The 23,742-nt window shown below is 33.5% G+C and overlaps 8 protein-coding genes across 8 annotated transcripts; 2 read left to right on the forward strand and 6 right to left on the reverse strand. All coding sequences in view use genetic code 12, as the record gives it.

Moving 5' to 3' along the window:
- Positions 1–3,129: 3,129 nt before the first annotated feature.
- On the reverse strand, positions 3,130–4,128 carry J8A68_000727 (putative phosphomutase; the record flags this gene model as incomplete). Its single annotated transcript, XM_049410433.1, has 1 exon — positions 3,130–4,128. The coding sequence occupies one exon, from the start codon at positions 4,126–4,128 to the stop codon at positions 3,130–3,132; it is 999 nt and encodes a 332-aa protein (XP_049265939.1).
- Positions 4,129–5,144: 1,016 nt separating this feature from the next.
- Positions 5,145–7,040, forward strand: TPD3 (protein phosphatase 2A structural subunit; the record flags this gene model as incomplete). Its single annotated transcript, XM_049410434.1, has 1 exon — positions 5,145–7,040. The coding sequence occupies one exon, from the start codon at positions 5,145–5,147 to the stop codon at positions 7,038–7,040; it is 1,896 nt and encodes a 631-aa protein (XP_049265940.1).
- Positions 7,041–7,389: 349 nt separating this feature from the next.
- Positions 7,390–8,055, reverse strand: ISA2 (Isa2p; the record flags this gene model as incomplete). The annotated part of the gene is made up of 1 exon (XM_049410435.1): positions 7,390–8,055. The coding sequence occupies one exon, from the start codon at positions 8,053–8,055 to the stop codon at positions 7,390–7,392; it is 666 nt and encodes a 221-aa protein (XP_049265941.1).
- A 349-nt stretch (positions 8,056–8,404) lies between these two features.
- On the reverse strand, positions 8,405–10,699 carry PMT2 (dolichyl-phosphate-mannose-protein mannosyltransferase; the record flags this gene model as incomplete). Its single annotated transcript, XM_049410436.1, has 1 exon — positions 8,405–10,699. The coding sequence occupies one exon, from the start codon at positions 10,697–10,699 to the stop codon at positions 8,405–8,407; it is 2,295 nt and encodes a 764-aa protein (XP_049265942.1).
- Positions 10,700–11,376: 677 nt separating this feature from the next.
- J8A68_000731 (uncharacterized protein) lies at positions 11,377–12,276 on the reverse strand (the record flags this gene model as incomplete). The annotated part of the gene is made up of 1 exon (XM_049410437.1): positions 11,377–12,276. The coding sequence occupies one exon, from the start codon at positions 12,274–12,276 to the stop codon at positions 11,377–11,379; it is 900 nt and encodes a 299-aa protein (XP_049265943.1).
- Positions 12,277–13,060: 784 nt separating this feature from the next.
- Positions 13,061–14,065, reverse strand: TDH3 (glyceraldehyde-3-phosphate dehydrogenase (phosphorylating); the record flags this gene model as incomplete). Its single annotated transcript, XM_049410438.1, has 1 exon — positions 13,061–14,065. One exon carries the CDS (start codon positions 14,063–14,065, stop codon positions 13,061–13,063), a length of 1,005 nt encoding a protein of 334 aa, XP_049265944.1.
- Positions 14,066–15,673: 1,608 nt separating this feature from the next.
- On the forward strand, positions 15,674–16,519 carry J8A68_000733 (aldo-keto reductase superfamily protein; the record flags this gene model as incomplete). Its single annotated transcript, XM_049410439.1, has 1 exon — positions 15,674–16,519. The coding sequence occupies one exon, from the start codon at positions 15,674–15,676 to the stop codon at positions 16,517–16,519; it is 846 nt and encodes a 281-aa protein (XP_049265945.1).
- A 1,903-nt stretch (positions 16,520–18,422) lies between these two features.
- FCR1 (Fcr1p) lies at positions 18,423–19,904 on the reverse strand (the record flags this gene model as incomplete). Its single annotated transcript, XM_049410440.1, has 1 exon — positions 18,423–19,904. One exon carries the CDS (start codon positions 19,902–19,904, stop codon positions 18,423–18,425), a length of 1,482 nt encoding a protein of 493 aa, XP_049265946.1.
- Between the last annotated feature and the right edge of the window lie 3,838 nt (positions 19,905–23,742).

Below are 23,742 nucleotides of genomic sequence, written 5' to 3' on the forward strand. Positions count from 1 at the left end.
GAAACCTTATATCAGACAAGCAAGAGTATGTACAAGAGAATTATCCCCGCTTGGCACCCACCTTGTGATTACCTATAAGTGGTGTGAGTCGCAGGAAAATACATCATTTTTCCCTTTGTATCAAAAAAAAAATATAGAGATACCCAGCAAAAGCCCCCGCCAATAAGCGAGAAAGAATACTGAATACAGAACTTGTTTCTTTTTTCTTGCAGGAGATCGAGAAAGCAGAGAGTTACACCATTTGAAGAATCAGTAACCCGCTATTGTCCGATCCCCTCTATGAGGGGGGAGGAAACATAAAAGAATAGAATCAGGAGAAGTATTCATAAACTTCTAAACGATAGTAATAATTAAAATTTCCATCAGACAAGAAATAAACTTCAAAGTTAAAGGTTCTAGACTGTGTAAAAAGCTAAACCGTTGTCTGTTCTAGAATTAAAATCTAACTAAATCTCAACCCGAAATCTAAAATTAGCAGAAACGTATGTCGCCTTCTCTTTTTTATGTCTCTCACAAAAAAAAGAGGCGACAGAATCACGTCTTTTTGGGTTTCTTTTTGATAATAAACTTCCCTATTTACATACAGAAATTCTCATTAGAAGATCGTGCCATCCACTAGTCCCCCAAATGACCTGGTTATAAAAGAAACTTTCAAAGTTTGCTAAAACAAGAGACGTTGCAGGTTTCAAAAGGCTTCCATTTTTATAGCCTGAAGTATAAACCGTAAGGCATAAAATAGATATTTTTTTAGGTTTCACATCAAGATTTTAAGACAAGAAAAAACCTAGTTTTGTCGATACGATGAAGTTGCAAATAACCAACAGACGGAAAAACACGATCAATTTGTGTCTACGGTGTTTCTGTTGTTGTATACTTTACGGAGCAAGCTCGGATTAGGACGCGTATGGTTAGCAAAAGAATAGATGGAAGGATTTCCACTTTTGTGAATCTATATGGCTTTGGAGGGCCCTCGTGGGTCCAAAAATTACAGTGATACAATCCCTAACAATATGAAGATTTTTTTTGATTGATTTGATTAGACCTCGTGTGAGCAAAATTCGCAGTTTGATCTCTTATTGTGTATTTATTTTTTCAACCAGAAATATTTTTTTAATTATGAATATTTTTTTGTTAGGCATGTCTACTATTTTTAAAATAATAAAATATTTTGCAATTTTAATTTCAATATTTTTTTAATTCGGCTTTATTTTTATCCTATGTCTTTTACGAAAAATTGTCGTTACAACAATCATCGGGTTCATCAATTCGTTTATATATGAGGAAAGTATATCCCCTGAACTAAAAAACTATTGGGCATCGCTCTTGAATGATCAGAAAATCACCATCTCACCCGATATTGCAAGAGGGAAAAGTGGTGTTGAAACTCGCACCGCACGGCCCTATTAATTATACGTCAAATAATGCCCCCCCACTCACATAAAATATCTAAAACAAAAAATCTAGACATGCATTATTCTTGATACACAAAGGCGATCCGATCTACTCTTCAAACCATCGAATTTTAATCCACTAACTACCAATTGAGAATTTTGAATAGAATGACAAGGGGTTTAAAGAAAAGTTGGAATGATCAAAACTGTTTTACTTCAAAATGATACAGGTCTGACGTTGTCCCGAGAAGAATGACCAAGAAAGAGGAACAATCTACAGGATCTTATTATTAGAAGTATCATTGCCTATTCTCCCCATTGTTTCAAGAATATTGCGCTTTTGTCTAAAGAATCTCGAGAAAATTTTTTATATTTCCATTTCCATAATAATAAAAAAGTACTAAAAAGAACCACACTCGCTCCTTGTTACCAAGTATTTCGCTCCTCGATTCCCTCCAATGGATACCAATCAACATGCAATAAAGGATCCAACGCCAAGGTACAGATTTTTTAGCATCGTAAAACATTCCCTACAAACAGCCAAGTAAAGAAGAACAAGAAGACCCTGACAGAAATCCGAGGTGTATGTAATTCCAGAAAATCTAGAGTTTTTTTAATAATTTCTTGACATTACCACCATGACATCCGCGGAAATTCGGCAGCGTTCGTCACAGCGTTTTCAACCCCCCCTTTCATTTACAAAGCTTACAACTGCTGACGTTGCTGTGGCTTCGAGTCATTGTTTTTTGTGAATTATCGCGTAATTTGGATGGGATCAATGGAGCTTAGATGATATTGTACTTGATGAGTCCCCTTTTGTCCGCCTTGGAAGGGGGCACAATAGGAAGAGTAGTCGTGTGATTTTGAAAATTCTCATTAGGGAAGTCCTACCAATATAATGAGGAAGGGAGTAGAGATGATCTATTTCTACCTCGTGATATTCCACAATTATGTAAGAGTTTGACACGGATTTGCAACCAAATTTTCATCCCACTACTTATTCAAGCAAACGAACAAGACTGCTATGTTCAAAGTTTGGCCCAAAATCATATTTCCTTTCATGCTGATGTCCCTGCTTAGTATTGGTCATTTCGTTGTCTAGTATCAGACGCTGAATAGGCACATTAGACCAGCTTCCAAAGTGATTGAATAGTATGGGAAGCTTCCATCAAATGCCATAGTTTCGAACGTTCCCCCTTCCCAATGCTGACTATCTGGCTGTCAAAATAAACTAGTTTTAGGGCCAAAGAGTAAGATGATTTATTTTGTTTGGATTTGCAACCATGATTATTATCTATTTGTCACATATAAACTACAGCTCATTCATTCAACTTTTTATGACTGTTTGCTTATGACCTTTATTTACTTACAATTATTACATCCAAGAATGATCTGCATTATTGCAATTGAATCCGCAGATTTATGACAAAATTTACACTGTATGATATAGATTGTCTTTGCTGTGAAAGGCTTACTACTTTCCACTAGAAAGGAAAACACAATTCATATCTTGTATTGGAAATATTTTCATAACCCTTTTGATTTATTAGTCCAAAGAGACGATAACAAACGCATCTTTTTATACAACCAGTATTTTAACTTCCATTAATTCTTTCATTGAATTCTTTATTAACTCTGAATGAATGCAATTCCACTTAAGAGGGCCCATACTTGACGATTCAAAATAAGGAACAAAACATCTATTAATACTTCATTTATTTATCTATTAAAATCTAGCTTAACAAACTGTACACCCTTTCAGTTCATCTTTCTTCTTCTTTGAAACTTTAGTAGCTTTAACAAACACAGGGATCATTCCACCAGTACCCACAGCAAAGGAACGATGTCCCACTGCCAATAATTGTGCTCTAATACTTCCACTATGACTAGTAATACTAACAATTTCATCCAGTGGATACTCATTAAACAATTGTTGTAAAGCCTTATTAATTCTCAAAGCTTGTTCACCCACTGATTCACGATAATCATCTTGATAATAAATATCTTCTTCAGCGAACCCTGGTTCGATTATAAATCCCTTGTCTTCATATTTATTGGCAATAATTGTACGAGATGATCTTTTGTCGCAAGTATGTACACCCATTGTTTCTCTCCAATTTTCTTGAATATATGGACCAAGCGATTTTAAATCAACGATATCATTCCAAGTATGGTAAAGGGTATCAATAGATCTACTCAAAGGAGACACGTAGAATCTAGTTGGGATGATTAAATCCTTATTTTTTGATTCATTATTGATTTGTTCCAGTTTCCAAGTTTGATTATTATCTTTTGCTTGCAGAATACCCAAATCGGTTAATAATGCATCTGGACCCCATACTATTTCTCCATCGCCATTTAATTTCGACCAATATTCATTCCATGCATCGTCACCGTATTTAGTATGGGCGAGATTATGATATCCTTGACCATGTCTAGCTAAATATAAGATCTTATATTGTTCTTCATCTTGGTTTGCCTTTTGATTTAATTCATGCAAATTGGTGATTATTTCATCCCATGTTCCCATTATACCGAAATGTTCTTTTAAATAATCAAATTCAGTTTCATCAGTTTCCGATAAGGATTGTTTAAACATATTTGGAACAATTGAAAATTTCCAATATGAATCTAAAGTATATTCATAATTTGAAAGACGGGTATTATAATCCTGGATAAATTCAGTCTTGACTTGAGAATCAAGAACATCAATAGTGTTGGGATTTGACTTTGACATTGGTTGGTGGGTTCGTTGTCCGTGTAGTGGGCGGTAACTGATATATTCTCAATGGGAACTAAACTTAATTTTTTTTAGAGTGGTTCCACATGGGACGGTCGACTGAAAAAAAAAATCTGATGTGTGTGAGTGTGATTTAATTTAGCTGCAAAATAACGGATATCAAATTTAAAGTCAACTTTATGATAACTTTAAAACGTCTCTACTTAAAAATGGGTCCCTTAGTTTCCCAATCATTGTAAATTATTCTCCCCTTCGATTGGTAGTCATACTACTAATAAGAATGTTGTCAATTAGACCAGTTCGTACAAGACACCACAATTTAGTCTTGTGACAATTAGTTACGAGAATGATTTAAATATGCTTCTGAAAACCCCTGTCTAGAAATATTAAAGGGCTTACTCAATTCAAAGGTATATTCATGTCAACTGAAATTGGATTTTGGGAGATTTTCATTTCTCGTTGTATGATTAGCTCGAACTATCAGTTTATCACTTACATCTCTCTCTCCAACAGTTTGACTGAAATACGACATTTGTGTCGTATAAATTAGTCCTTTTCTTACGAAATATAAAATGTCGTTTCTTTTTGCAATTAAGGAGAGAAAGAAACGAAAAAACGCAAAATTTCAAACTTCCAACGAAAAAAAATTATGCAGACAATTCTGTCAGTCAGTCAGTCAGTCAGACAGACAGTCAAGGAAAAAAAAGAACACACAATGAAAAAAAAAAAATGAGCGGACACTACGCTTTTTTACATTTTTACTTTTAATCAACATCAATAATTACAGTTTTTCAAAGAAAACAACCGTCCATCAAATCAAACCAACTAACTACCTAACAACCTGTAACTTATTCACATTACGTAATCTCCTACTACGATCAATTGTTTAATTAAATCATATAATTGTACGGCTCATTCTAATAATTCCAGTCAGACATATTCAAATCCCTCCCTTTTTTTTGACGACATCTACCAACACCCTTTAAAGAACATATACAACATAACATTACACAATGGAAGCTTTCAATGATGATTTATATCCATTGGCATTATTAATGGATGAATTGAAACATGATGATGTATCTAATCGAGTAGAAGCCATGCAAAAATTAGATACAATTGCAATTGCATTAGGACCAGAACGAACAGTAAAAGAATTATTACCATTTCTTCATGATGTAGCTCAAGATGATGAAGAAGAAGTATTTGCTGTGTTGGCAACCAAATTAGGAGATTTTATTCCGTTGATTGGTGGACATGAGAATTGTGAACCATTAATTTCTATTTTGACAATATTAGCATCAATGGAAGAACCTTTGGTTAGAGATAAAGCAATTGATTCATTAAATAAAATTAGTTTAGAATTAACTAATGATGAATTAAATGGCATCTTTTTAAATTTAATTCAAAGTTTAAGTCAAGGTAATTGGTTTCTGAAAAAAGTTGCTCTGTGTGGTTTATATAAATCAGTAATTATAAAAGTTGATGCCAATATAAGAAAAGATTTATTAAAATTATATTTAAAATTGGTGGTTGATGATTATCCAATGGTTAGAAGAAGTGCTGCTACTTATTTACCTGAATTAATTAATTTATTAACTGAATTTACTGAATCATCAACGATTGATCAAGTTAATAAAGTTACTAATGAAGATTGGGAAATCATTTCAAAAATGTTTCAACAATTAATTAATGATGATCAAGATTCAGTTAAATTCTTAAGTATTGATGTTTTAATTGCTATATTAGAATTCTTTCAAAAAATTCATGAATATAGTTTTAATTCTGATTTCTTATCAAGTGCATTAAAATTAATTAAAGATGAAAGTTGGAGAGTTAGATATACTGCTGCTGATAGATTTAGTAAAATTGCTCGTAATTTTGTTCATAATGAATCTGATTTGTATCAATTAATTGATCCATTTATTTCATTAATGAAAGATCATGAAGGTGAAGTTAGAAAAGCAATTGCAAAACAATTACCTGATTTTGCTAAATTATTAATTAATTTCCCAAGTACAAAGATAACAATTTTAAATAAAATTATTCCTGTGGTTAACGAATTAAGTCAAGATCCTCAAGAAAATGTTAGAGCATCATTAGCATCAACTATAACTGAACTTTCACCAATCTTGGAAAAACAATCAACAATTGAAAAATTATTACCAATCTTTTTAGTAATGTTAAAAGATGAATTCCCCGATGTTAGATTAAATATTATATCTAATTTATCAGTTGTAAATGAAACTATTGGTATTAATTTATTATCAACAAATTTGTTACCCGCAATAACTGAATTAGCTCAAGATCATAAATGGAGAGTTAGATTAGCTATAATTGAATATATTCCAAAATTAGCTACTCAATTAGGTCAATCTTTCTTTAATGAAGAATTATTATCATTATGTATGTCATGGTTATGGGATCCTGTATTTGCTATAAGAGATGCTGCTGTTAATAATTTAAAAGAATTAACGGTTATATTTGGATCAGAATGGGCACAAGCACAAATTATTAATCGATTATTAAATCAAGATGATAAAATTGATGAAGATGATAAGATTGATTATTCGAATTTTATTATTAGAATTACCTGTTTATTTGCAATAACTAGATTAATACCAGTGATTGATTATAAATTATTAGTTGAAAAAGTATTACCATTTATTAATAGTTTAATAACTGATAGTGTTCCAAATATTAGATTTAATGTGGCAAAATCTTATTTAACTTTAGTACAATCATTAATTGAAAATAAAGAGAAATTACCAACAAATGATGAAGAATTAAAGAAATTAATAAATTTAGAAATCTTATCAAATTTAGAAAAATTGGAACATGATGATGATGTTGATGTTAGGTTTTATTCAACAAAGAGTATTCAACAAATTAATGAGATTTTAGTTTAGTCATGACACTACCACTACCACCCCGGTGACCATTTCCATACACATACACGCACTACTCCCCCCACCCCCTTTACACTGCAATATACATACTGGTTTTACTTTTGGCGCTGATTCTTTTTTTATTGTATCAAAATCATTTTGATGATTAAATATTTACTTTTGTTTGTGTTTTCTAACTTTTATATATACTTCCCGTTTTGTTTAAATTCTGAGTCTTTTTGAAAGTGATTGTTTTCAATTAAAAAATGTAGGTTTGTTTTAATTTCGTTTATAGTCCCTTTTCCCGTCGTATTACTAATTATATTACATATACACAGTTTATATACAAAACTTACATACAAGCTCTCTATCAAGTGGTTGCCTCTTCTGATTTCTTTTTCGCTAATTTGTCAAAATCAAATTCAAATGAAGAACCACATCCACAAGAACTACTAGTATATGGACTATCCACAATCTTAAATTGACTTCCAATTAATTCCTTAGTATAATCCAATTTTGAATCCTGTAAAATTTCCAAACTAGATTCATCAATCATAATTTTTCCACCACTTTCCCGTTCAAATACTAGTAAATCTTCATTCTCGGCCAATTCTTTGGAAAGCGACGACAAATGTAAATCATATTGAAACCCATGACACCCTCCACTTTGGATACTGACCATCAAAGCACAATCTTGAGGGTTTGGTTCTTCTGCAGCAATGGAGTTGAGCTTGTCACTGGCACGGCTGGTTATAGCGAGATGAAGATCTGTCATTCCTTGGATTAGCTTCGTGGCTCTGAAATCGTCTATATCTTGTTGCGGAACGTTTGGTTCTTGCTTTGGTGGAGGTGGGTCTTTAGGAACGGCAAATGATGCGGATTTTAGGGTTTTACTAGTGGAAGTAGTGGATGAGTTATATCTGAGGGATAATATCTTATGAGATGATACGAGGAATGCTGAGATTTGGTGAGGGCGTTTAGGGAAGATTGTTCTGGGTATTATCCTTGTGTTATATCTGCATACTTTGGATATCATTATGTACTTGTCTATTTTCTATAAGGAAGAAGCTCAACAGAAGAACAGGGTTGCTGATTAATAAATCTTTTTGATTTGTTCGTTCGCAGGTTTTTTTTCCGGCAATTGAAATGAAAATTAATTCCACCAGAAAAGAAGGTTGCAAAAACTTGCACAATATAAACCAAGAACTTTAGTTGAAAACTATTGTTAACTTTATTACAGTCTCTAACTAAGACATATACAGAAAAAATATTATAAACAAATGAAAAATCAAACGACAAGGATAGGATGGTTTTGAATCATCAAAATCTCTCTCCTTCTTTCAAAAAAAAAAAGAACAAACTCTAAGTCCTCTAAGGATGACTCTCTAATGATAATCATCATCTGAAACTCTCCAAGATCTTAAAAGTTGTAAATGTTTCCAATCTTCTTTTGGACCTTCCATTCCCCAAGAGAAATATCTGAAATACCAGAAAGTACCACCAACAAATACATACAATCCAATAAAAATGGCAGCATATGCCAATTTCTTTGCAGTACTTGCATCAGAACTATTTAACTTTCTTGTAAAACTTTCAACTTCATAACAGAAAACAATCATGGCAAAATATAATGCAGGAACATAATGATGAACATATGTAACTCTACCCATAATCAAAAATGGCATAAAATGTAATCCCCAACCAAACATTGGATAAATACCTCCCATAAGGAATACTTTCAATTTATGAGGATCAGAAAAATCAACATATTGTCTTTGCCATCTAATCAAATAATAAAGAACGATAAATGCGAACAAGACAACACCAACTGTTGATGGCCAAGTAGTAGCTGGAGAACCAATCATGAAATATTTAGCTCTTTCTTTACCCCAACCACACATTCTAATACCGACATTTAAAGTCGGCCATTGCCAGGCAGAAGATGCTAAATCATCTTGTTTGTCATAATCTGGAACTAAAGCATTATTAGTTGCCATCATAGCTAAATTCAATTGAATAAAATCACGTAAGAATCTGGTTTTAGGTAATTTGAAATCAGCTGGTGGTGGAGGTAAGATGTCATTACGATTATTTTCAAGATTCCACCAAGTTCTCTTATCTTTTTTGAATGGATTCTTATAACAAACAACTTCACCTTGTCTGAACCCCCATTGTGGTAATGAAGTACCTGTAACACCTAAATAACATCCCATAATTTCATTCTTTAATCTGAAAGATGAAGTTAAAGGATGTAATCTCATTTTATCTTCATCACTTTGTTGTTCCATAATTTCAATAATCCAATTATCTTTCCTATCACCAATAGTCAAATTACCATAACATGAAACTTCAAATTCTGATTTTGTTTCAGGAGCAGGTACATCATGAGAATGTAAGTTTCTACCAGTCATTACATGCATTAATCTAACAGTCATACCATCGAAAACATATTCAATATCAGTATTATTATTAGAAGAATCATAATGTGGTTCTCCTCTAGGTCTTTGGAAAATCCAATTATTATTGGAATCTTTATGTCCATAAGTAGTAATTTGTTGTTGCTTTGAACCAATTGGATAAGTTTGAACATGAGAATGTAATAATCCACCAGTTAAACCTTGATTTTTGATAGTGACTTTAGAATGAACAATTGCAACTTCTCTTGGACCTCCACCTACATCAGATCCAACTAAATTGGCTTGGAAAAGAGAAGACATGTTAGCATCACCTGTACCTGACTTATATAATAAATCAAAATGAATCTTAAATGAGATTAAAAAGATGGAAATTGGAACAATGATTAAACCAATAATTCTAGCCATCCAATGACCAGAATATCTCTTCCATGAGATTGATCTATCACCTAATTTATTCCAAAGATCAACAATTGTATAAATACCAACTAAAGTGGTAACGAATAAACCAACCATTTTAACAGAACAAGTACATCCAATGGAAAATCCAGTTAATAATAACCATTTCCACCATTTTCTTGAAAATTCTTGTTTTTTGTTATTAAAATTATTAAATCTTGCAAAACAAAAGACAGTTGTAACTGTGAAAAATAATAACATTGAATCTAATAAAATAAATTTCCCTAATGTAACATAAGTAGATTCACAACAAACCATTAAAGTAAATAACCAAGTGGTCCAAATGGAAAATCCAATTTCTTTACAAGTAAAATAAGCAAATGGAACACAAAGAGCAGAAAATGTAGCATTAAATAATCTCATTTTAGTATAATCAATATAAGCAGGATATTCTTCACCGGATGGGAAATCCCAAGAACCATTATATCCAGCTAAATAACCAGAAAGACCAACTAACATTTTTCCTAATGGAGGATGAACATCATGATAAAATTCATGTCTTAAATAATAAGAACCAAATTTACCAAAATGAGCTTCATCCCAAACAACATGATTATTGATTGAAATACGATAAAATCTAACAAAAAATGATAATAATGTAAATACAATTGGAGCTAATATGGATTCAAGTGTCTTTAAAGATTCAACAAAATCTTTAGTTTCATCATATTTGGTTCTCTTTGAATCTTCTGGGGTTGTATCATCATCAACATTATACTTTTGGGCAAGTGATAATTTGTCATTTGGACCATTCCTCTGACGAACAGTTCCTGGTTCTTCTTGAGGTTGAATTGAGGTAGATGACATAGCTAATATATTAATAATAACAACAAGAAATACCGAGAATTAATGTGGGGTGGTCAATGGATCGATGGGTGTGATGATATGATTCAATTGAATGTACGTGTTGCAAAAATTGAAATTTGGTGAAATGTGCTATTAAAACCAATTGATTTATTTGTGTTTTCTTGGGACTACCAGATACTAATTGACAAGTTGTATGAAATATATGTCTTTATAGTAGCAGCGGCTGAAAAACAATTAAGGATGAATTGACAATTGGGGGATTATTGTTTTCCTTTTTCTAATAAAACAAGTGTTTTCTTTCTCCCCCCTTGAAAATTCCTTCTCTTGTTGTTTGACACGTAACAACTGGAAAATCTTTTTTTTTTCTTTGTTAAGAGTGTGCTGGTGTTTCTAAATTTGTTTTAAATGGAATGGTAGCGCTGGTGTACATATTTAGTTAGAAGATAATTGGTAGCTCTGTTAATTATTCGTTTTATTGCAACAGCAGTAACAGCCAAGAGAATCTCTAATGATTTTACAAGAAAGAATCGCGTAAAGCCTGAAACCACAGTTCTAAATTGACTTGGCTCTCTCTTTTCAAAAGGTAAAAATCAGATAGTTAGTAAGATATATATTGTAATTATGTATATTCTCTCTATAATTATAAACCTTCGACTTAATCTCTTTACAAATTCTATTTACTCATTATTTTCTTTGGATTGTTTACTGGCTTCAAATAAATACCAAAGAATATCATCTAATTCATCATTAAATTTAATTTTCCCATCATTTGAAAGATTCATTAAACTTGAATTCAATCTTTCAATCACCAATCGATTAAATCGAATCTTGGTATTTGTATACAAGAAATTACAAATATCTTCATATAATTGTTCAGTGTATAATGATTCTAAATCACTCTTTCGTATTTCAACAATCATATTCCTTAATAATTTAGTTTTATCTTCTGTAGTATACACTAATTCCATGGATCCATGTATATCCTCTAATTTTGTCAGTAATTGATTTATTAAATTTGGAATAAAATCATTAGGTAAGTTGAATGGTTTAATGATTAATGGATCATGATTTAAATCTTCCAATAACTCAACTATAAATCGATTAAGCTTCACTTTTGGTGATATTTTATTCAAAACTAATGTAAAATTATCATCAGGGTCAGTTATATCTTTAATAAATACAAACATTTGATTAGGTAACAATCCTGTACAATGAAATTGAATATATTGAATTCGATATTGATCCTTATCTACATTCCCATATGCTATCTTCAATACCCGAAGAATATCTTTATATGATTCATATTCAACTGAATCTTTGTCGTTTACTTTTAATTGACTTCTATATTGTTCATAAAGATGTTTACTCAATGGTATACGAATTTTATATTCTAATTTTTCGGAAGATATGGTTGGAGAAGTTGGTGATAATAAGGAGGTACATCTACCGATTCTAAATGTCTGAGTAAGTAGTAATGTAGTTATATTTCTGTCGTCATCCATACTTGCTTGCTGTGCTTGTCGTTGTTGATGTGGTGTGGAAAATATTTGTTGATGATTTATGGTGTGTGAATCCATTTATGGAAATTTCAATCCAGCCGCGCGTTTTCTGTTACATGCAGGATAAAACCACCAAACCGAAATCCGGTTCTTCCAAGTTATCTTGCATTAGTAAGTGAATGACTAGTTTTATTCCACAGTTTCAATCCAGGTGGCAAAATAACTAAACCAAATTTTGCAGTCAAATACTTCTCTATATAATTTAATTAATTTAAATCTCAAACGTTTGCTTAGTAATATATCTAGTCATTCAGTCCTCACCATGACGTCGATCGTTAGCAAAATCGATCCAATACCCCGGATGGCATTTTTTACAGGTTAGGTTTAAGTACAATAAACCTGACAGTTTCCACAACGACCAGGCGTTGGATTGTTTGTGTACATGTACTTCTCAAAAAAGAATATGGGGTATTAATCCCCGGGACATTGTATGTACAGAGTACTATATCTCTCCGGGGTGAACGGCGCGCTAAAAATGAAAAATGAAAAATGAAAAAAAAAGGTCCGAGTTGTATCCTCGGACTGGTAGATATTTTGATTCTGCAATTGTGATACAAGTGAAGTCCGAAAGAGTATGAGCTTGTGATGTAGACTTTAAAGTACCTCTCGTGATACAATACGTTTAAAAAGAAGAATCAATTGAGTCGGTGCAACATGTATTCGTCATGCCACTCCTGATCAAATTTCTACATTGTACAAAACAAATTCAGTCTAAAATCATTATGTCTTTTTATTTATCTCATTTGTAACTATAAATCATATTTAAAATACTAAAAACTAATATTATTTAAAGATGAGCTAGTTAAGCTTGGTTAGCAACGTGTTGTAATAAGTCAACAACTCTGGTGGAGTAACCGTATTCGTTATCGTACCAAGAGATCAACTTAACAAAGGTTGGGGATAATAAGATACCAGCCTTAGCATCAAAGATGGAAGAGTAAGAAGAACCTAAGAAGTCAGTAGAGACAACGGCATCTTCAGTGTAACCCATAACACCCTTTAATTCACCTTCAGAAGCAGCCTTGACAGCAGCACAAATTTCTTCGTAGGTAGCTGGGGTCTTTAATCTGACAGTTAAATCAACAACGGAAACATCAACAGTTGGAACTCTTAAAGACATACCGGTTAACTTACCGTTTAATTCTGGGATAACCTTACCGACGGCCTTAGCAGCACCAGTGGAAGATGGGATAATGTTACCAGAAGCAGTTCTACCACCTCTCCAGTCCTTGTGGGATGGACCATCAACAGTCTTTTGAGTAGCAGTGATAGAGTGGACAGTGGTCATTAAACCTTCTTCAATACCGAACTTGTCGTTAACAATCTTAGCTAATGGAGCTAAACAGTTAGTGGTACAAGAAGCATTGGAAATGATGTTCAAGTCAGAAGTGTACTTGTCTTCGTTAACACCAACAACAAACATTGGAGCGTCAGCAGATGGAGCGGTAATGATAACCTTCTTGGCACCAGCCTTGATGTGCTTGTCAGCACCGTCAATCTTGGTGAAGACACCGGTGGATTCAATAACGTAATCAACCTTGTTGGCACCCCATGGGATATCTGCTGGGTCTCTTTGTTGGAAAACCTTGATGGTCTTACCGTCAATGATCAAGTTGTCACCTTGAGAAGTAACTTCACCCTTGTATTTACCGTGGGTAGAATCATACTTGAACATATAAGCAGCATAATCTGGAGCAATAAATGGATCGTTGATAGCAACAACGTTAATATCTTCTCTAGATAAAGCGACTCTTAAAACTAAACGACCAATACGACCGAAACCGTTAATACCAATACTGATAGCCATTGTGATTTATTTATTTAATTATTTGTTGATGTAGATTCTCAATTGAATTCTGATGAAACAAGAAGAAGAAAGAGAAAAGAAGAAAAGTAAAAAAGAAAAATTATCAATTCTGAAAAATTAGGGAATTTCACCGTGAATTTATAAAGCTTTCTATTTGCAAGGGAAACAAGGGGAGAGTTGGATTAAATTTGTAATCTGTAAAAATATTGAAAAATTATTTTTTCAATTCAAGCAACGTAATAAAAAAAATTGGGAGAATAGCCACCGGGGCGAAGATACCCATTTTACAGTTTAGATGAAAAATACATACAACTCTATTCTTTTTTCTTCCATATCATTCCATTTTTTAACCACACACCTCAAATTTAAAAACTGTAATGAAACCGTTTCAAAAGCTGTGTGTGTGTAAATGGTACCAGCTGACTTTAAAACATTAGTTGTTTGTGTTTTCTCTGGGAAATGTGTACCATTAGCTGGTGCGCTTGGGATTATTGGTCCCGTGGGCATGGCTAGTAGCAAAAAGGGGGGTTTCGTCAGAGTTTAGCACTTGTCTGGTCAATGCACAAAGAAATTGCAGCCATTGAGTTCTAAGACATTATTTACTTGATTTCTTTGATGGTATAGTTGCTCGAAATATAACCAGTTAATCCGGTGCTAACAAATTGATTGCATAATGACGGATAATACTATTCGTATAATGATATTCCCTATAAGCTAAATCAATAAAAAAGGGGATTTTGTGTCTCTAACCTGTAAAAAAATGATTACCGCAGAACAGAACTCCGAGACCGAAAAAAAATTCTTTACTATCAGAAATCTGTTTAATAAGTAAGAATTATTACTCATCCGATGGCAATTAATTGCAAGAAGTATAAAATGACACGGAACAATAATGTGGTAGTAGTAATGGGTAGGTGCAACATGAATGAAACAAACGTCTCTAAACAGTGTCAAATTTAAATCACACCACGACTCCTCAACTGGTGGAAAAAAAGACTAAAATCCGGTTTTACACACCCGTTACCGTTATTAAATTAGCCATTATGCATTCTGGAACCATCAGGTGTTTCCCGGTGTTTCTATGTAAGGAATTTATTTTTACAGGTTACGTTGGAAATTGTATGAAACAGATTTTTTTCGCTGGTTATGTTCCGCTGTTCCAGCACACAACTCTCGGGGGATTATGTCTGGGTGGTTTTACCTATACAAAGAAAAGACATTCCTGTAACAACCGGGGTTGCAATACAACCTCATATGATATTTTATTTTGATTTCTTTACACCTTCGGAATTGTGTTCTAATTAGTTTTGTGGGGTATTAATTGATTGATTCATCGGACAACCTCCCGTATATACACAAGCCAATTGTCCGGGTGGATCTAAATTATACATTACTTCTATATTTGTTGGCTCTATATTCAATTGATTTGTTGGAAACGTATCAGTTGATGTGCTGGCTAAACTACAAAGATGTGGGATTCTACAGAGCTTTGAAAATTAACAGAAAATTTTCACGGTTGCTAGAGTGGAAAAAAACAAGGGGTTTATAGTCGCAAACAAAATTGCTCCATACGAGCACACGCTCTTTATCTCAACAAACCCTGCTAACATGTCCTATCGATTAATCAAACTCAATTCAGGCAACACTATTCCATCAATTGGTCTTGGATGTTATGATATCCCAAACTCAAGAACAACTGAAATTGTTTATAAAGCATGTCAAGTAGGATATAGACATTTCGATACTGCAGTATTATATGGTAACGAACAAGAAGTTATAAATGGAATTTCCAAATATCTACGTGAAAATCCAACAATTCCAAGAAGTGAGTTCTTCTATACCACTAAATTATGGAATAGTCAATTAGGCAAGACACAAACGAAAAGTGCAATTGAAGTTATGCTTCAACAAGTTGGAGATTTAGAATATATCGATTTATTATTGATTCATTCCCCTCTACCGGGAAAAACTCGGAGATTAGAAAGTTATCAAGTTATGCAAGAATATAAAGATAAAGGATTGATCAAGAATATCGGAGTTTCTAACTATGGTATCCATCATATTGAAGAATTGTTGAATTGGCCAGGATTGAAATGCGTTCCTTGTGTCAATCAGATTGAAGTGAGTCCTTGGTGTATGAGACAAGAATTGGCAAGTTGGTGTTTGGACAAAGGAATTCAAGTTCAAGCATTTGCTCCCTTGACTCATGGATATAAATTAGATCTGAATCAATTCAAAGATATTCAAGAAAAGTATCACAAGTCATTGGCGCAGATATTGATTAAATGGTCATTGACCAAGGGTTATATCCCTTTGCCCAAGACCAAGACTGAGTCAAGATTAAAGGAAAATCTTTCAATTGATGATTTTGAATTAACCAAAGAAGAAATAGCTAGAATTGATCAACCGAATGCGTATGAACCGACAGATTGGGAATGCACAGATGCTCCATGAATTCTTCGCATATGCAGTAGAATAATAATACAGCATGTTCTAGAATATTAATTGTCATCTAAAGTTCTTTCTCGGAGATAGATAAAAGATATTACTGTTTTCTTATTTTTCTGAAACTGAATAAAACGAATGAACTCGAGGCAAATAGAAACATAAAAATAATGACATTCCACGGCTATAGAAGTAGGTTCTTGCCAAGCACCTAGAAAAACACCTCTGTTTTTCAGGATCAGCATCAAAAATTAGAGCAAAAGAAACCCTCGATATGTTTTTTAAAAGCCATGTGAAAAGTTAAAGTCATTCCCTCGAAGATTCGTTATGAAATTGCAGATACGTTTTAGTTTATAGATGACCCTTTTTTCGTAGCCTAATTATTACGTCACGCATAGATCATTTATTTTTTTGCAGGGATGGAATTTTTCCGAGATCCGGCATTCTGAATGACTTTTCCGAGATTATGCTTTTCCATCTTTTAGGTGTACAGCTGTTTTACTTGCTAGAAACCATGAAGATGTCTGGATGTTGTTCAGCATTGTAGATATAGATCTAAGGTATACGTAGAAACCAATATCCGTACTCTTTTGTTCAATGGCTTCATACCTAAAAACGCTAATTCGGGAGCTTAAGTCCTTATTTATAGTTAAGATAACATGCAAGATGCAAATGAATTAGTGAATATTTTGTAAAAAATAACTCTCATAGGGTGATAAGATGATATGTTTATATGGATACGGATGACTCCTCGAACAGCCGTTCCTTTGACGCGACTATTTCTTTTTTTTCTTTGTTAAATCTTCCCCGAAATCTATTAGGTAAGAAAATAAAACCTGATGTTTTATATGTACTTCTCTGGGCTCATCTAATGACTGCATCTGGTCTTTTTGTCTTCAGGTTAGAGGTCTCCGTGGTTACTCAATCAAATTGCAGATGAATTACCGGAAGAGAAAATATCTGATGACTAGGCGAAATACATTTTTATTATTTGTGCAGAATCGAGATCGGCTTTAAAAAATAATATTCGTGCCGATCTCCCATTTCCGCATTGTTTTTGTTTACACGTAGGAACCAAGCTTGATCACGCTTTGTAGTCCGCCGTTATACAAGAGACTAGTTTCAAAGTCGATGCTTCAGATGGGAAGATCAGTGGTCATGAGATAGACATATACAGCTGCGAAATTGTCTTTAAATATTCCTTTAGGATGACTTTTTTCGAAAAAGTCAGCAACATGAACAATTGTCTCTAAGTCGATATTACGGAATCCCTCTTGCATTTATGCCGACATTAGACAATATCCTCTTTAGAGAAACTGTTCTCTAAAAAAGTGTAAATAAACATCGTTTTGTACGTTTAACTTGTTTGGGAAAATTAATTGTTAACGGATTGGCAATAGCCGTGAACAATTGCCATTGTTCTCAGAACCGGTGCATTATATGGGGTAACCAAAACACCGACACCGAAAAGTAATTGGTAAGCATTAGCTTTAGTGGCTATACGTAGAAATGTTCCCTCGATGATGTAAGCAGCTGTTGCCAAGTAGTTTCTCTCAATTATTACCCTGACCATATCTGATGATGGAAATATGCGGGCTGGGTTATTTTTCATGCAAGGCAAATTTATTTTATATGCATGTCAGGAAATATGTTATTTTTTGACAGTAATAAAACCTTAAAAATTATGGAATTAGATACAGAAAGAATGACTTATCACGATCATCAAGAGGAGATATATGTCCCCAACAGCCAATCTTTATCAGTGTCGGCTATTATTCTGTAGCATTGGATTAGAATTACGAATAAAAACGTTACATTGTACATAAACCATGAAAATACTATTAAACTATCTAGATAAAACATTAAAAGAAAAGGCAAGCATAAATATATACACTATATTAATTGAAAAAAATTAGTATTTCCCCATAAATGGATTGTTACCCCCATTCATAAAACTATCCAACCCATCAGTGGCAGTCAACACATCAAGTGATTGAAAGGGTTGCCCAAATGGAAACTCAACAGGACTACCTGCTTGGAGTGGCTGTTGTTGTTGTTGATGTTGCATTAATGGATCAGAAGGGAATATATTAGTCATTATTTTGTTATTATTATTGTTGTGGTTGTCAAAAACGTTATTAAATATTTCTAAATCTGCGCCTCTAATATCTTGATTGAAAAGACTTTGCTGGTTCATTGTCATTGGAGAAGGTATTATTGATCCAGAAGATGATGTTGAGGAATCAGCACTTTCTCTCTTGACCGTATTCATATTACCATGATTGTGATTATGAGAATGTATATGGTTTGGTTTGGAAACATGTCCACTATTCTTCAGTTTTTTGTGTGATAATGAAGATGAAGATCTTCTTATTGTAGACAAAACCTCCCCAGTAGCCAAAGTAGGGGTTGGTGTAGGTGAAGTGGCTGATAATTGGGGTGATAATAGTGTATGATTTTCATATTTGTTAGTCAATGATGTTATTGAAGAAGTTTTGCTTAATATTGGAGCATCGTAGACGAATAATGTAGTTGCTGGTTGACGATTATAATGATCTGGAGGTGATAGTGATTCTCCTAGTTGATTATGTGTAAGAGGATTGTCGAGATCACTGTCAAAATCTGACATTAATAATTCGTTGGTGCTTCTTTTATTAGTAATAGCAGTTGATAAGCCAAGATTTAAGTTTTCAGCAGCAGCAAATATGGGAGACGAGTGTTCTTGTTTTACTTTAATACTAGACTTCTTCGATCTTGAAGAACTGGATGGCTGTGATTGTGGAGATAAAACTGGTGATGCTGGGCTAATTTGTTGTCTATGGTTAGCAAATAAATTTGCAGCTTCATTTAAATTTTTCTTGGGATCAAAATTTGCGGCAATCATTGTTCCTTGTTCCCATTCAACAGGAACATTATTTAATAATCCTTGTTGATTGATCAAATATGAAATGACTCTATTAATAGGAACAACATCCGCGTCATCACCTTCACCTCCTTCATGTTCTTCATCTCCTTCTGAAATGTCGTCTGAAGAATCATCATCGATATCTCGCTGTTGCTGTTGTTTCTTCATCAATTTCAATTGTCTATTTTCTTCAATTATTTCATCAATAAAACTTAAATGAGGTTGTGATAATTCAATTAATTTGTTAAACAGTTTAGTTAAGATATCTAATCTAGTTTCTAATAATTCAATATATCCATTTGGATGATTCTTTTCTCGTTGTTTTTTCTTTTCGGTAAATACGCAAATCTTATTGTCTAGTATACATCTATTACATGGTTTCTTACCATCACATTTTGTCTTTTTGATTCGACATGAATCACAAGCTTTACCAACTCTCTTCTTTTTTATGTGGTTATGAGATGTTGAATTATGATCTTCTGATTGCATTTTTTTAGTATTCTATAGTATTATCTGTGGATTGTCGTTTGGTGGTTATTTATCAAATTTCAATGATAAATTTCTATATTTCTAATCAAAGATGAGTCTTATGGGCTGTATGTGGTAGGTTGGATTCGGACTCGGAGATTAGCTCGGGCCTGACTGAAAAAAAAGCTTTCGGGTCGGTTTAAAACGGTATTAATAAAACCTTAAATTAATGTATAGTTTCCTATTTAAAGCTTGAGGGGGGACCCTGTACACGGTTGAAATGATCTTGAACGAGTGAGTTTTTGACTAGTCGTTCAAATATTGTTAGTTGGGGGGAGTATTGTTGAATCTTAGGTGTCGTGGTTGTATTACTAATCGTAGTAGCAGTAGTACTTGTTGCAGCCTAGTTGTAGTTGTAATAGCTAATTGCGGTTGAAACAAATACAGAGTTAATTAAGGATAATAAGAATAATAAAGAGAGAGGGAAGTTACCAAATCTGAATGGAGGAGGTGGAGGGGGGAATGTTTGATTGTATTTATATTTTTTTTTTTTTGAAGTGAGTGACCGTTCTAGTAAAGGGTATTATTATTAGAAATAGAAATGTCAATATCATAAAAAATAATTAATGTATGTATGTACAATTTAAAAAATATAATCCCAATAAATTCATAGAAACAAAGACAGAACAAAATTGGGTCAGTCATTCCTAATTGTTTTCTATTACCCAAATTCATAAACTTTCTTAAGGGCTTTGATAATCTAGGCACACTTCAATTTCATGTCTGATGATTATTACTCTTTTATTATTAATGTAGGTATACTAAATTATTTTTTATTCAAAAATGTTTAGTAAGATTTATTTTTTAATTTGCAGCATCTGTATAAAAATATAAAAAAAAATATTTGAAATGGAAAAAACAAATTGGTTTTACCCGACTTCCCGAACCCGAATATTTTCTAATTATACACCCTACATATCGGGATTACTGAAACAGATCTTCTTATTTGCGTAAAACATCCGTACTTCAACAAAATCGCTCGGATATAAAGTGTAACCCGTTTTTTAATCTCCCGCGAGAAATGTTAGTACCGGACGTATCACAAAACATGTCCGGAAAAACCCTCAAAAGTAAACAGTCACTTCCACTGGATATATTAATCACATTTGAAATAGCGAGGCTATTTTTTGCTAGTACGGCGACTGCCAATAGCCTGGAAACCTGTCTGGTGGTGATTCTATATTCCTAGTTGATTTTCTACCAGTAGTAGCAAATGTGGCTACATACTTGAGAGATTAATGCTTCAAGCCACAACTGATATTTTAATCTCTACCCCGATCCGAAAAGAAAATTATATTTTTAACGATGAAAGTATAAAGCCGAACAATCTGCTTGCTTATTTTTAATTTGCAATCTTGTTGTGGGGGGCAAACTATTTTATTTTTACATTAGCGATTTCTTAGTAAAACAGGTTACTAAATTTCAAACATCCCATGAATGAGACACTCTGTTGATAGCCCTTTCAACCAAGAATCACGAGCGTTCACGGAAATCACTGGCCACTATCAAATTAATCCGTGAGCTGTAGGGCTTTAAAGTTTAGATTTACGTATAAATCATATCATTTTTTTTAGATGGTTAAAGATGCTTGTGCATTTTGGAGATCTTATGTCTTTTTTTTAAGTAACTTTCCATTTGCGTCATTTGAAATAAACGTTCCTTGTTGTTCAAATAAAATATTTTATTTTTGTTGTATTGTTCTCTTAAAAAAATGACCTCATTTTTTTTTCTAAAACATGTTCAAACGATAAAAAGCAATTGTATAAAAAAAACCTTAAAAAACCTTACTAAGCATACTCAATGGAATTGATAGACGATTGCAAACAGATAAAGTATAAATCTGGTGAATGAATATCGGATTGCACATCCCGATATACTTCCGCCTATTAATTAAAGGGAATCGAAGAGAGATAAGAAAAAGGGTCTGAATTCTGGTAATCAATCAATCTCCTTAACCCAATCCCCATATTTTCAAAGTTATAATTGAATAATTTTTGAAAATATACGTAAATGATTTTAATCTCCGTAGAAAATTGATAAGGCTCTATTGACCTGTCTCACTTACTATGGCACCGCTTATACTTCTTACATCTATTTAGATTCAGTAATATACCATTCTATTTCAGCATAGCCTTTCGGTGATACCCATCGCTGGTAAGTTGAAGTATAATTTCTATCGTAAAAATTGCCAAGTGAAAATTGATTGGAACAACGGTTATTATTTCTTTGTTCAATATTTTTTCTGTTTATGTAGATATAAAATCTTTGCGATTTTTCTTATATGCGGGGGAAAGCCCCATATAGTCAATCTATCTTATCATCGTGGGGGGGGGGGGCTCCCGAATGGCTAGAACAGAACCCCTTTCTTTCTTTTTTAATAATCAACCTTTGATGCCATAGCCCTATCTCTTCAACAGCCTTCCACGCTAACAAAGGAGATATTTTTTAATACGGACTTTGATTTGTCATGAAAGATTTTAGACTAGATCAACATTTTCCATTGTTTAATGGAATTATTCATCCGTCAAAGAACCCAAACTTATAGCCACCCAATTACGGTTTTGAATGTCCGCCACTAGCGCCTCTTAACGCCCTCCTCCTCCTATCGTCAATCAACTTCTCTACGGACGAGTTTCCAAAAGAGGTCTCTTTCCGAAATGAAACGCGTGGTTTTCGCTTTTCGCTAATAACGAGCGTTTTGGATGCAACATCAGGCAGTGTGTCAATTTTTAGAAGGACCCTTCCATGCATGAAAGAAGCTTGATGAGAATTGGAAAGTGATATATTCAAAGATAATTGCGTTCCTTTTTGTTGCCATCAAGTCACTTTGAAATATTTTTGCAGCAATCGCAAGCTAACACGGTAATTCTCAAAATTGTCCTCCAAAAAAATTTTTGGCTAGTAGTGGTTTGTTTTATACCCTGAAGTGGAAGTTCATAGATAAATATCAAATTCATATGTATCTGACATCTTATGTTGTATATGTCGACACCTTGAATTCAATCACAATCTTATATACCAGACAAAAAACCAAATGAATTAATCAAGATTACATTGTAGGGGCTGGTTTAGGCTCTGGTTAAAAAACTTCCTAGCAAAAATCCCAGCTAGAATACAAGCTTTCAAAATAGCTCAGTTCATTGAAGCCGAACAGAAAACAAACTGAGGCTGTCACTGATTTGGCACGCAGGAGTTCCTACCCTTTTTTTGTGTATAAAATCTGACAGGTTAGGAGCATATGAGCTAGGGTAGCTGAAGTGTTATTCCACAAATGTGAAAAATTTCAGAATCCTATTTTGATTTTTGAATGCAAATGAGCATTGGGTCAGGTTTGATTTGATTTCCAACAAAAAACATATACTGCACAGCCGAGTCATTTTTCACATGATGAATATAGGGACTTCTTCGGGTCACCCCCTTCTACTATTCTCCCACCACTATTCGCAGATTTACCGGGGGACTTTTTCAACAGTCGTTCAAAGAAATTTAATATTGAAGCAAAGCAATGTGTTATCCCGGAGGGTTGGTCTAATCTTTATGATTTGGATCCCGCTGATTGGGTAAAATTTTTTAAGATCTTGGCTCATGGCAAACGTTGCTACCCGGATGGTATGGACGCTGTTCACCGACTCAATTTGGGTCATTTTACGCATCATACCGACCGTGAATGTGAATTCTGTGGCCGTTATGTCTGGGGTCGGTACTATACCCATCATGTCTACACAAAGTGTCGGGTAACTATGATTCTTTGGCAACTCTGCCGTCCACGCTCGCTACCAAGGAAGCTCCGCCTCTTTAT

The sequence above is a fragment of the Hemisphaericaspora subhashii genome (genome assembly GCF_019202705.1).
Source record: "Hemisphaericaspora subhashii strain CBS 10753 chromosome Unknown scaffold5, whole genome shotgun sequence".
Taxonomy (NCBI): Eukaryota; Fungi; Ascomycota; class Pichiomycetes; order Serinales; family Debaryomycetaceae; genus Hemisphaericaspora; species Hemisphaericaspora subhashii.